Source organism: Lagenorhynchus albirostris, chromosome X (genome assembly GCF_949774975.1).
Source record: "Lagenorhynchus albirostris chromosome X, mLagAlb1.1, whole genome shotgun sequence".
Classification (NCBI taxonomy): domain Eukaryota; kingdom Metazoa; phylum Chordata; class Mammalia; order Artiodactyla; family Delphinidae; genus Lagenorhynchus; species Lagenorhynchus albirostris.
In genome coordinates this window covers 90,803,217-90,817,702 of record NC_083116.1, presented here as the reverse complement: position 1 = coordinate 90,817,702, position 14,486 = coordinate 90,803,217, and the positions used below count along the sequence as shown (strand labels likewise).

The 14,486-nt window shown below is 39.5% G+C and overlaps 1 protein-coding gene across 2 annotated transcripts in view; it reads left to right on the top strand.

The window, feature by feature from the left end:
* Window positions 1-14,486, top strand: part of JADE3 (jade family PHD finger 3) — a 151,212-nt gene that overhangs the window by 78,336 nt on the left and 58,390 nt on the right. For both annotated transcript variants that reach the window (XM_060138196.1, XM_060138195.1), the window contains 2 exons: window positions 1,442-1,498; window positions 2,270-2,349. In XM_060138196.1, coding sequence (XP_059994179.1) covers window positions 1,453-1,498; window positions 2,270-2,349 — 126 coding nt within the window. In that variant the 5' untranslated portion in view covers window positions 1,442-1,452. The remainder of the gene's footprint in view (window positions 1-1,441; window positions 1,499-2,269; window positions 2,350-14,486) is intronic.

Sequence of the window (14,486 nt, the reverse complement as noted above, 5' to 3'; positions counted from 1 at the left end):
TCTCATTGCTGTGGCTTCTCTTGTTGTGGAGCACGGGCTCTAGGCACACAGGCTTCAGTAGTTGTGGCTTGCAGGCTCTAGAGCAGAGGCTCAGCAGTTGTGGCGCACGGGCTTAGTTGCTCCGCGGCATGTGGGATCTTTCTGGACCAGGGCTCGAACCCGTGTCCCCTGCGTTGGCAGGCGGATCTTAACCACTGCGCCACCAGGGAAGCCCTCCAGAGATTTTAAATGAGTGTTTTTTGTTTATTTTTTAAGTAATTTTCACCAGTTTCACTGGGGAATGGATCCACAAATCTCTTCACATTGTCATGCCAGAAATGGAGCTCTACTAGCTTTTTAGCATACAGTTTTGTTTCTGTTACTCCTGATTGCTCATAGTGGCCTTGTACTTGGATTTCTATCTCCTTGGTAGATTGTGAGTCTCTTGAAGGCAGTAGCCCTGACCTTTATTCCTTGTTGGATCATGATTGTCCCTAGTAGCATTTTATATACTGTGGCGCATAAAAGAATGTTAGTTATTGACTGTATCACTGTCTTTTCTAGTTTATATTTTCAGCACTTCTTTTGTGACTTAAAGTGTCTTACCATGTTTTCCTTTTTTTCTACTCTCTAGTGCTGATGTGTTCCCAGAAAGGTGGTGCCTCTTTTTTATGTCACTGGTCTCTCTTTCTCTCTTTCCCTTTCCCTCCCTCCCTCCCTCCCTCCCTCCCTCCCTCCTTCTCTCTCTCTCTCTCTCTCTCTCTCTCTCTCTCTCTCACACACACACACACACACACACACACACACACAAGGATGCTTTAACTATTGGAAGTTTTAATTAAAAACATTATTTTTCACGATATAGGAGCTTTCTGTAGCATTTCTTGCGATAGATAGATATAATTTTAAATTAGGCTAGTTTGTGGGATGGGAACAGGTAGAAAGTGAGAAAGGGGGAGAAAGGGCAGGCAGAAAAGCAATGGTTTGTGCTTTTAAAGATGGGACATGCCTCACTTGTTCTTTCTTCAGCCAGCCATGTCTCATGCCTTTTTAACCTTGGCCCTTGACAGCTCTGCCTTTGCAACTGCTTTTTCCTTTCTTGCTCCTCTCTTATTGGGGATCCCTGGCTGATGATGACCCTGTGGCTGCCCCCCTTTGTTTGGGTGGACAGTGGTCATGTGGCCACATCTGAGGCTCCAGCCAATCCTATACCATTCATTCTCTGCTGCTTGGATTTCCTCCTAAAGCTAATATGTGGCCTCACCCAGTCTTTGACACACTGTGTATTGGAGAATTTGGTAGTACTCTTCTCCCATCACTCTAGGTCATTTGAGAATATTCTTAACAGAAATTATTTGATTTGTGTGATTTGCCTGCTGCTGCTTCTTGAGCAGTATTGACTGCCCTCTGGGATGGGTATGTGTGGGTTGACTATTTTATTCAGTGTTGTTCTCTTTCCCAGGATGCTCCAGGATGAAACGTCATAGAACTCTCAGCAGCAGTGACAGTTCAGACGAGAGTGAGTAGAACCAGCGAACAGCTGGTAACCTCTGTATCTGTAATCCTTGAGGATTTCTTTGACTTGAGGACAAGCTGTTTCATGCTTCTTTTAATGGTTAAAAAATAATGTTTCTAGGAAGGAAAGCTTGGAGTACCATTTTTCTTATTTAAATTTCAATAGACATAGATAAGTTAGGTGAGAAAATTGGTTTTATGCGGCATATAGCATTTTGTTTTTCACTTTTTATTTACCCAAGCAACAAAGCCACATCTACCAATGATATAACAGTCCTTTTCTAGAAAGTAAGAAAAGTATGAGAGCATAATTGTAGGCCCTACAGTTCTATTTGTAGCTCAGGTACTAAGTGTTTGACTGGATGAGTCATCATTTGTAAAAGACAACAACTTTATTAACAGTAGCATTTGGGGAAGTGCTGAAGGTTACACAGATTACCTGCTCCACATTTTTAGTTTTTTCAGTTGCTTTTGCAGATACTTTTTCTCCAGATGGAACATGAATCGTGTTATTCCAAGTTATTATGAAATATGATTACACCAAATTGAATCTCCTCAGCGTTAGCACTGTTGAAGCTTTTGCACCCTGGGATGTCACCCATAAATGTCATTAAACTCCATTATGAAACTTTTTTGGTTGCAATTTAACTGTTTTCTTCAGTGGTATGAGGTCACTGTGCTCTTCTCCACCATATATTTCATATTCTTTTGGATGACATTTAGTTATAATAGCAGGTAATAAGTCTCAGTATGTTTTTCTAATTATCTTTTGCAGGTCCTTCCACTTCCTTTACTTCTGGCTCAATGTATAGGAGCAAGTCAAAAATTCCAAATGAACACAAGAAACCTGCTGAGGTGAGATCAGATATTAAATTCTTAAGACTTAAAAAATAGACAGATAGCTACCTTCTGCCTACATATCTACAATACCCAGATCTTGGAGACGTGAGGAATAAACTACATGCCAATGGATAGGCTTGTTTTCTGATGAACTTTTTTGTTTTTCAAGAAAGATTCCGTTTCCTTTTTCCTTTGGGGAAAACAGTAACCTTCACTGTGCTTTCATTTTGGTGATGACACCTAAGTGCATGGCTTTAGAATATAAATCCTCTCCTAGCCAAGAAGTCAAAGGGAGCCAGATTTGGAGAATTGGGAAGGACCAAAAGAGCCAAAGATCTGGCCTATGATAGGAAAGAGCTAAGTTGGCAGGTGGGAGGCAGTGCAGGAAAGGATAGATGAGGAAGTTGTGGATAGAGAAGGAAAGGACTGGATTGGAGATCTGGGCTCTGGTATGTCCTTACAGCCTTCAGAGCACTACCACCAGGCCAGGAAAAATGGGCCAGTCCTTGTGAGGCTAGTCGTCTTCTGCTTCAAGGGCAGCAAAGTGCCAGGGTTGCACCTGGATTTGGTAATTGTTTTATGAATCCTACAGACTTTCCTCTGTGATAATTAAATGATGAGAAACTGACCTTGTCTATCTTCACTTCTACTATGAGTAGTCTTCCTTGGCTGCAAAGGAAAAGGGAATGTATTAGTTAACTGTTGCTGCATTATACAATATCACAAAATTATTGGCTTAAAGCAGCACACATTTATTATCTCAGTTTCTGTGGGTCAGGAGTCTGGGCACAGCATGACTGGGTTCTCTCTGTTCAAGGTCTTTCAAGGCTGTAATCAGTGTGCTGGCTGGGCTGTGTTCTCATCTGGAAGTTTGACTAGGGAAGAATTTGCTTCCAAGCTCATTCAGATTGTTGGCAGAATTCATCTCCTTCCAGCTGGAGGACTGAGGTCCCTGTTTTTTCATTGACTTTTGGTAGAGTACCACCCTCCACTCCTAGAGGCTGCTTGTAGTTCTTTGCCATGTGGCCTTCTCCATAGATCGTCTCAAAACACAGCAGCTTACTTTTTCAAAGCCAGCTAGGGGAGAGTCTTTTACTCCAGTCTGCTAAGACTGAGTCTTTTTTTTTTTTTTTTTTTTTTTTTGCCGTACGCAGGCCTCTCACTGTTGCGGCCTCTCCCATTGCGGAGCACAGGCTCTGGATGCACAGGATCAGCGGCCATGGCTCACGGGCCCAGCCGCTCCGCGGCATGTGGGATCCTCCTGGACTGGGGCACGAACCCGTGTCCCCTGCATCGGCAGGCGGACTCTCAACCACTGCGCCACCAGGGAAGCCCAAGACTGAGTCTTATATAACATAATCATGAGAATGGCATCCCATTACATTTGCCACATAACATAACCTAATCGAGGGAGTGACATCCCATCATGTCTGACATATTCTGTTGATTAGAAACAAGTCCAGGTTCCACCTGCCCTCATGCAAGTGGTGGTGCGGGGGGGGGGCGGCATTGCTTTAGGGTGTTAGCCAGAGAGAGCATTTCTCCCTTTCTCAGAGGTCACTTTTCATTTTCACCTTTTGCCAGGGACCTTTCTGGGCAGAGTAGAATATCAGTGTGTATTTATATGTGTCTATGTCATGCAGAAAAACTTAGGGAATAAAACGCACATAAACAGGAGCAGAACAAATTTCCCACCTATCCAGAGGAGGCTTTGACTACAGAATGGTGAGAAAGAAACCTTGCTACTTTCCCATTTAGGACAGCCAGTCCTCGAACATAAAGTGACTCAAGAGCTTTGAGTCTTAAGGCCTGCTGCCTCTGAGTCAGTGAGAATATCAGTCTTTTGTTGCAAGAGATAGGGGACCTGGGCTACTGGAAGCAAATTTTTTCATTTATATGTCCCATTCTATTTTAAAAGAGAGAACCTGATATTGTAGGACAAAACCAGCCTTGGCATTAGAAAAGATTGATTCCATGTGTTGCTTGGCTGGTTTATTTCATCTCTCTGAAATCATTTGTTTTGTCACTATAACATGGATGTTATCACGCCTACCTCTCATAGGTACCATTTATTGTAATTTTCTGTGCCAAGAGCTTTTTATTAGATAATCTGATTGTTTCCCAAAATTAAGCAATTGTAAGAACCTCCTTGGATGCTGCCTTCATTTAAAATTTTTATTTAATAACTTATTTATATCAGTATGGACTGACATATATTTATTTTATACTTTGGGTTATAATCCAGTACTACATAATATATTGTATTGCTCAAATTATTCTATATATCAGTGAAATCATCTCTCTTATTTTTCTCTTTTCAATTTCCATTGATTTCTGCTCTTACTTTTATTATTTTCTTCCTTCTTGCTTCAGTTTTATTTTGTACTTTTTCTAGATTCTTGAGGTAGATGCTTAGGCTATTTGAAATTTTTCCTTTTTTCTAGTATAAGAATTTTAGTGCTATAAATTTCCCTTTAAATACTACTTTAGCTGCACCACATTAATTTTGGTATGTTTATTTTCATTTTCATCCATTTCAATATTTTTATTTTCCTTGAGACTTCCTCATTGATCCATGGATTATTTAGAAGTGTGTTGTTTAGTTTCCAAGCGTTTGGAGACTTTTATTGCTATCTTTCTGTTATTGATTTCTAGTTTGAGTTCATTTTTGTCAGAGAACATAGTCTGTATGTTTCAGTTCTTTTACATGTGTCAAGGTTTGTTTTCTGGCCCAAGATATGGTTTATCTTGGTGAATGTTTCATGGGCACTTGAAAAGAATGTGTATTCCACTGTTGTTGGGTCCTATTGGTTGATGGTGTTCTTCTGTATCCCAGCTTATTTTCTGCCTAGTAGTTTTATCAGTTGTTCAGTTAGGGCTGTAGCAGTCTCCAACTGTAATTGTGGATTTGGGTATTTCTCCTCTCAGTTCTATCAAATTTGCTTTGTGTATTTTGAAGGTCTGTTGTTAGGTGCATACATATTTAAGATTGCTATATCTTCTTGGTGAATTTATCATCATGTAATGTCCCTCTTTGTCTTTGGTAATTTTGTTTGCTCTGAAGTCTATACTATCTAATATTAATATCATTTCTGGCTTTCTTTTGATTCCTGTTTACATGGTATATGGTATATTTTTTCCATCCTTTCACTTTTCATTTATACATATAATTTTTATTTGAAATGAGTTTCTTGCAGATGATATATAGTTGGGTCATTTTTTAATCCACTCTTTCAATCTCTGTCTTTTAATTGGCATATTTAAAACATTTATATTTAATGTAACTTTTACTACTGTTTGGTTTAAGTCTGCCATTTTACTATTCTTCTGTTTGTTTTCTCTGGGTTTTTTGTTCCTCTTTTATTTTCTGTCTTCTTGTGGATTACTTGAACATTTTTTTAAGTTCCATGTTGAGTTTCCTTCTTCTTTTTCTTTCTTTTTTTGTTTTTGTTGGCTGCACTGCACAGCTTACAGGATCTTAGTTCCCCAACCAGGGATTGAACCTGGGGCCTCAGCAGTGAAAGTGCAGAGTCCTAACCACTGGACTGCCAGCGAATTCCCCCATGTTGATTTTTCTATGGTGGTTTTAAGGGTATATCTTTGTGTAGATTTTTAGTGGTTGCTCTTGGGAAGCAACCTTTAAAAGGGAGGGCCTTTAACAAACATGACATCAGTCTCCTGATCTCTACATTTTACCACTTTGAAGTAAAGGAAGCTTACCACCATTTGGTTTGTTTATCCACCCCACCCCCACCTTTATCATATAGTTGTCTTAAATATTTTCTCTACATACATTGAGAACTACATTAGACAATGTTAGAATATTTGCTTCAACAGTAAAATATTATTATAAAACTCAAGAGGAAAAGGGTAGTCTATTATATTTACCCATATTTTTATTCTCTTGTTCTTCCTTTATTCCTGATGTTCCAACTTTCCTTTTGTTTATTTCCTTTCTATATGAAGAACTCCCTTTAGCTGTCCTTTTAGGGGGAGTCTGCTGGTGATAAGTTCTCTTAGTTTTCCTTCATTTGAGAATGTCTTGGTTTTACCTGAAGGTTATTTTCACTTGATATAGAATTCTGGTTTGACAGAACTTTTCTTTTGGCACTTGAAAAATGTGCTACTTCCTTCTTGCCTCCATGGTTTCTAATTAGAGATTGCTCTCATTCAAATGGTTGCTCTCCCGTAGGTAATCAGTCATTTCTTTTCCAGTTGCCTTCAAGATTTTTCTTTGTCTTTAGTTTTCCAAAGAAAACTTTAGAAATCCATGCCTGGGCATGGATTTCTTTGGGTTTATCCTGTTTGGGCTTTGATCAGCTTCCTGAATCTAAGTTTATATCTTTTGCCAAATTTGGGAAATTTTCAGCCATTATTTCTTCAGCTATTTTTCAGCTCCACCTTTTTTTCTTTTCTTCTTTTGAGACTTCAACTGCATGAATGCTAGATCTTTTGTTATTTCCCACAGGTCCTTCAGACTCTTCCTGTTTTTTCAGTGTATATTCTTTCTGTTGGTTAGATTAATTTCTCTTTTTCCCTGTTTCTTTATTCTGTTAATTCCATTATTCTATTGAACCTATCCTATGTGTTTATTTCAGTTATTATATTATTCCGTTTCAAATTTTCCATTTGGTTATTCTTTGTATCTTCTTATTTCTTTGCTGAAACTTTCTTTTTTTGTTGTTTCAAAAGTGTTTGTAATTTCTTGTTGAAGCATTTTTATGGTGGCTGCTTTAAAATCCTTGTCAGATAATTCCAACATTTGTGTCATCTCAGTGCTGGTATCTGTTGATGGTCTCTTATTCCTGGTTCTTAGTATTATGAACGATTTCCTATTGCATCCTGGGCTGGGTTTTTGTTTTGTTTTGTTTTGTTTTGTTTTTTGGTATTATGTTATCAGACACTAAGTCTTATTTAAATCTGTTTTAGCAGGCTTCCATAATAACCACACCAGTGGGGAAGAGAGACACTGACTTTTTACCACCAGTTACACAATTCCTAGGCTCCCCATCCTAGTTCTATTATCTCTCTAGGAAGGTAGTTCTGTTATCCCTCTGGGAAGGGGGAAGGTTGGCTCATTACTACTTGGCAGGGGTGGAAATCCCCACTTTGTTACCTCCACTGATAGCAGGGGCAGTGGTGTGGTAAGGGGTACTGCATTACTGATGGGCAGTGGTGATAGTCCAGGCTCCCTACCCAGTCTCTGCTGATATCACATTGAGGAGGAGGAATGCCTTATTATTGCTGGGTGGGAGTGGATGTCAAAGCCTCTCAGGTGATGTCCACTGATGCCACAACAATTGTTCTTTTTTAAAAGACATTTTAACATCTTTTTGAAATATAATTCGTACAGCATACAGTTCATCTACTTAAAGTGTATAATTCAGTGGGTTTTAGTATATTCACAGAGTTGTTGGGTAACCATTACCACAGTCTAAATTTAGAACATTTTCATCACCCCAGAAAGAAACTCCCTATCCATTAGCAGTTAACTCCCTGGGCCCCTACTCCCAGCCACTGGCAACCACTAATCTAATTTCTGTTTCTACAGTTTTGCCTATTCTGGACATTCCATATGAATGGAATAATACAATATATGGCTATTTGTGTCTGGCTTCTTTCATTTAACATAACATTTTCAAAGTTCATTCATGCTGTAGCATGTATCAGTACTTCATTTCTTTTTTATGACTAAATGATACTCCATTGTATGCATATATCACATTTTTAAAATCCATTCATTAGTTGATAGACATTTGGGTTGTCTCCATTTCTGGAGTATTATGAGTAATGCTGCTGTGAGCATTCATATACACGTTTTTAGGTGGACATATGTTTTCAAAAACACCTAGGTGTAGAATTGCTGAGTCTCATAGTAACTCTGTTTAACCATTTGAGGGAATGCCAGACTATCTTCCAAAGGGGTCTCATCAGTTTACACTCCCACCAGCAGTGTACAAGAGTGTTTGAAATTTGTTATTGCTATGGGTACCAGAGACTTGGAATTCCTCAGATAACTTTGTTTTTGTCTCGTCTCTTGACTTTTCCCCTTGTGCTTGTCCTCAGAGAGATTTTGTCTTCTACAGCTCTCCTAGCTGTAAGCCACTGTTATCACTGGAGGCTTTAGTGTGGTGGTAGGGTATGAGGGAGGGGTGGTGTTCTCTACTCTTCTGATTATGTCTCAGTCTTTGGGGTGTGTAGTGGTCCTGTGTCTGGGGGTGAGGTTGGGGAGGTAGCCTTCAGGGATAGAGCATTTTTGCCCCTGCCCACTATTTTCCTGAATGCCTGCAGCAGGTATCCTCTGGTATTCTCAGTCTATGTCCTTGAAGTTTTCTCTCCGGCAGATGAAGGCTTTTTTCTCTGTTGAGTAACACAGGGAAGCTGAGGCTGGGTGCTTTTCCCTTCCCACAGCACTAGTCCAGTGCCCTCACTTGAAATCCTTCCTCTGTAGATGAAGCCTTTTGTTCAATAAGGGAGCCAGGACACTGAGCACCAGCAACCCAGACAGCACCACTGGGGGAGCTTTTTCTCCAGGTTCTCCCCCATCTTCCCTGTGAGTGGCCTCCTGGGTTTCTAGAGAAAAAGCTTACAAGAAGGTGGGAACCCCCTATGACTACAGCCCCCAGAAACTTCATATTCTCATAGTAGGCCCCACTTAGCCCCCAGAGATTCATCAGAATTTCTAGTTTAATGTTCCTTCTGTGGCTTCTGCCCCAAGTAAGGAAATGCTCCTGTCCTGTGTCTCCCTGCAGGCGTGCTTGCCTCTCTTTGAGTTTGACTATTTGTCCTGTGACTCATTTCTCTAATGGCTTCACAAAAACTCGTTAATTTGCTGCCTCTCCTGCCTTTTTCTTCTTGTAAAGATGAGAATTTCTTTTTTCTGACTCTCTACAGGTCCAAGATGAAACCTTATTTTTTAGTCATTGAAGTGCAATATAAATGATCTTTTTCACTGGGGCTTAATTGGCTGCATTGATAGACAAATATTTTCTTTGATGTTTAGTGCTTTGGTGAGATTCCTGTGTGTGCCTCCCTGAGTTATCCTCTAGAGGAGTATTTCCTAGGGGTGTGTGAATTCCACATACGGTTCAGGGGCTTTGGGACCTTCTGAAAATTGTATACAGACTTTTAAGGGTATGTTTTTATGTGTATTTTTTTTCTGAGCTAGTAGCCTTCATCTGATTCTCAAAAGGGCTCCTATTCTAAAAGATGTTTTTAAAAAGCTAATTGCCCTAGAAAAAGCTCATAGTACTAGATGACCAATTTGAATATATTAAAAAGTCTTTTATTCTTTCTCAAAAGCCTGCATATTTTCACCTAATATTAGTCTGACTGGTCTATAAAATATATCAACCTATCTTAAAAGATTGACTGCATATCTTCTCTAGGCCCAGAGTCTCATTTATTATATCTAAGACTTTCATAGCAACAGAGTGAAAGCTCATATATTTTAACTCAGCAGAGAACACTGCATACTCTCAAATAGAGCCTATTTATATCACTTTACCTGTATTTCTAACAAGCTTGATTATTTGGTTTTCTGACCCACAGCAGATAAAAAGTACTAAGCTTGCAAATGCACACTTACTGCACAAAAAGGGACATTGAGGAATGGGAGAAAAACTTTCAAAGCAAACCTCAGTTGTCATCTCTTGTATGAAAATTGCTCACATCTCCAAGTCAGACTCAATTGTTCCTCCTCCTCCATTAACAGGATGTATATGTCTCTGATACAGGGTAAGGAGAATAATCAAACCTACCTAAGCAGCCCAAAAGTACATTGCTTTACGGGAATCGATGTTCCAGTTGATGTCAGCCCATTAGCCATCAGAAATGTCCTATTTATTCTTTATAAGAAACCTAAGAATTATTTAAACTATCTGAAAAGTATTTCCATGATTTTTAAAGTTTTAAACTTAGAAATTGAATAAGTTTTGCTTCATTGGAAAAACCAACGTGGGACACGGTATCTTGACAACACTGGCTACTTTTGTTGATATAAAAACAAGCTTGTATTCTTTGCTAGGTTTTCTCTGCTTTAAGTGGTTGATTCTTTTAGATAACCTGAAAAATCTTTTCTTGCCTTAAGATTGTATAATTCTAAGAAAATCACTTACGGTTAATTCCTCTTGATTAAATAGAGTTACCGTGTTTGCAGCTGTTTTTTAATGCTTTGGGGGTGACATCTGTTTGTCGTCAGTTATGTATTTCAGATTTAGTGACTATGAATCAAAACTGATCAATCTCTCTGCTTCATTATACATGGACCAGACAGTGTTCCCCTTTGTGTCATACAGGAAGCACATGTTTTGGCTTTTCCTCTAAAAAATGTCACAGAAATGTTCAGACTAGCTGTGCTTATAAGAAACTGCCCACTGAGAGATGTTAATGAGAACCGTAAAAGCCAGAGCTGTCCATGAAGGGCATTTTCATTTTGTGGCTCTGGCAGGTTAAGCATTGATATTCTAATTGAATTCATAGTGAGGCCTCCTTTGTTTCTGCAAGCATCTGAGAGGCCAAGATGTGCATGCACTGTTGGACTTGGCATAGCTTCTGGGCTGTATGTTAGCCTGTGAATCCCCTCTTTGACCATAAATGAGCAGATATCTGGTAAGTACAAAGCATTTTTGTTTCAGGAACTTTTGGGGAAACTACCAGTGCATATAAAATAGGCACACAGTTAAGAACTTGTAAAACTTCTCAACTTCATTACCTAGGTCAATGTCAACATCCAGATCCCTCATTCACAATCTTTAATTTAGCAACGAATAGCCATGTTTCATTTTGTGAAGTTTCTGTATTACCGCATGACCTATAGAATGTTGGTTAAAGTTCTCGATGGAGCTCTTGCTTGGGAACACTGTCTTTGGGAGTCAAACCATGCATGTTTTAGTTGAGCCCTGAACTCACATCTCCTTTTACCCATCAACAATCACTTTATGGACTAGAGAGGAGAATTCAGCTATATACTTCTTTCTGCTTTTAGAACTAAAGCTGAGACTATGATGATGATAATAAAATAACTGCAACTAGAATTTATTTAGCAGTTACAATGAGCCCAATACCATGCTAAGACCTTTACATAAATTCACCTATTTAATCCCTACAACTACCCCTATGAGGTAAGTGTTCTTATCCTTGTTTTACAAATAAGTAAATAAACATGGAGAATTTAGACAGCTTCCCAAACTAGTAAGTGGTGAAACCAGTAGACCAATCCAGGCAGTCTGTCCCGGGACCCATATTCCTCTCTTTAAAGATTTTTTTTTTTTGTAACGCTTTTCCTATTTCTTTTCTTTTTTAAATTTATTTATTTTTGGCTGCATTGGGTCTCCGTTGCTTCATGGGCTTTCTCTAGTTGCTGAGAGCGGGAGCTACTCTTCATTGCGGTGCGCAGGCTTCTCATTGTGGTGGCTTCTCTTGTTGCAGAGCATGGGCTCTAGGCATGCAGGCTTCAGTAGTTGTGGCTCACGGGCTCTAGAGCACAGGCTCAGTAGTTGTGGCGCACGGGCTTAGTTGCTCCTCGGCATGTGGGATCTTCCCGGACCAGGGCTTGAATCCGTGTCCCCTGCATTGGCACATGAATTCTTAACTACTGCACCACCAGGGAAGTCCTAAAGAAAATTTTTAAAAATAAATTTATTTATTTATTTATTATTTTTTGCTGAGTTGGGTCTTTGTTGCTGTGTGCAGGCTTTCTCTAGTTGTGGCGAGCGGGGTAGTTGTGGTGAGCAGGGGCTACTCTTCGTTGTGGTGCACAGGCTTCTCATTGTGGTGGCTTCTCCTGTTGTGGAGCACGGGCTCTAGGTGTGTGGGCTCAGTAGTTGTGGCTTGCAGGCTCTAGAGCGCAGGCTCAGTAGTTGTGGTGCACGGGCTTAGTTGCTCCGTGAAATGTGGGATCTTCCCGGACCAGGGCTTGAACCCATGTCTCCTGCATTGGCAGGTGGATTCTTAACCACTGCACCACCAGGGAAGTCCCCTAAACATTTTTAATTTCACTTTTTACCATATAAAACATTTACCTGGTTCAAATATCGAACTATGAAACAAAATACATTCAGAAAGATTCAGCTTTTGTCTCTCTTCTCCCTATTTTCTCCCCTTTCCTCTGTGCTGTTTATTATTATTATTTTTTAGTTCTTCGTTTATCCTTTTATTGTTTATGAAAATATATACAAATATGCATGTATGTGTGTGCCACTATATGTATATAAAGCTCATACCTCTACCCAGGATACACTGTAACTATTTTGCCTGTGTTTATTTTATAAACCTTTAAAAATGACTTTTCTTACCAGAAGCAGATTCATGAGACCAGTCTGGTAAATGTATTTCATATCACTTTGCAGATATCTTCCTGAGTACTGAACTTAAATTCTTATCCCCTCTTCAGCATTTTATGTTCTGCCTCATACTTGAAATGTTTGACTTCTACAGCAAGATAAGGCAGACTCTTGCACTCTGCCTTGAGTAAAAATGCTTCTCTAGAAACCTTGGATCTGATGCTGTTTAATCTGGCTAGCTTGTAAAATTGAAATCAGGCTTACCATGTAAGTCTATTTTTTTCTAAAGGTGGAAGGGAAGTTTACAGTAGTCATTGGATTTAGCCTTCATTTGCTTAAGAAAAATAGGTATGAGTTGATTGGTATTTCTGCAGTCCGAGGTTCCCCAGACTTCACAGAGTGCCTGTTCCCTGGAAGTTTACTATTTCTGAAGCAATGGACAAGGGCCAGATTTCATTGGCCTCTTTGTCTAGAGTCTTCAAGTTACTCTTCTGTTTGGTAAATGTGTGTATTAGTTTCCTAGGGCTGCTATAACAAATTACCACAAACTGGGTGGCTTAAAACAGCAGGAATTTATTTTCTCACAGTTCTAGAGGCCGGAAGTCCAAAATCAGCCAGACTGCATTCCCTCCAAAGACTTTAGGGTAGATTCCATTCCTTGCCTCTTCCAGGTTCTGATAGCTATCAGCATTTATTGACTTGTGGATTAATGAATCACTCCAGTCTCTGCCTCCATGGTCATAATCCCTTCTCCTCTTCTGTCTCAAATCTCCCTCTGCCTTTCTGTTATAAAGACACTTTTTATTGGATTTAAGCCCCACCTGGATATTCCACGATGATCCTTTCATCTCAGAATCCTTAAGTTATTTATATCTGCAGAGATCCCATTTCATATAAGGTAACATTCACAGGTTCCAGAAATTTGGATGTGGACATATCTTCTGGGGGGCCACCATTCAGCCCACTGCAATATGTTTCCAGGCTACTTAGGAAACTCTACAAAACAGACTTTCATAAGCAGTTATATCAAGTATGAAGACATGGCTTATGCTGTGTGATTATTGTTAATCCCAAAGCATGATTTTGCAATCAGTTGATTTATTTTGAGAAGTGTATTGTATGGAAAATAATGAAATATTTTATGAGGTTGAAAAATACTTGGCTCTAGTATTCTTTGCAGAGCTAAGGTAGGATTTCCCACAGGCAGTAGTTGAGCACAATTGTAAATTGCCACCGTGTCTTAACCACTGTCTCATTAAAGGCACTCTGGTAATTTATAGAAATGGATCAGAGTGTTCAGCAAAATGGTGATTCAGTTTCTCCAACTAGCCACCCAGAACACTGAGCTCTGTGCAAAACATGTTAATGGATATGTCTGTGATCCTCTCTTACCTCCTTATACAAAGCATTATGTAGTAAACCGCCGGTTTTTTGTTTCCTATAGACTTAGCTTTCTCCCTGCACAGTACCCAATTAACTTTAATTGGTTAGGATTCTTGGTAGGAAAGTCATTTTGCTGCCACCTCGACACCAGCATGTTTAACGTTGGTTTCCTGCTCAGGTCATATTATTCATTCTAAATCTTCCCTAAATGAAACCAACAGGCATTTGTAGAGTTGTCCCTGCAGAATAGCAAATGGAATGAGTCCTTATGCATTTAAATGACATCATTCGATTATGTGATAGTTCAGTCCTGTACTCTGTGAAATGTCAGTTTAAACAGAACTACACCAACCGAGAATTAATTGCTTTCTTGTACCATGCACTGTGCTTCAACTTTCGTGTTACACATAACTTGGACAGTGTTTCTCTTCAGAGAACGTTGATTAGCATTAAAGGCTAAAATGTTTGCTTGATGTCATCTCTTCC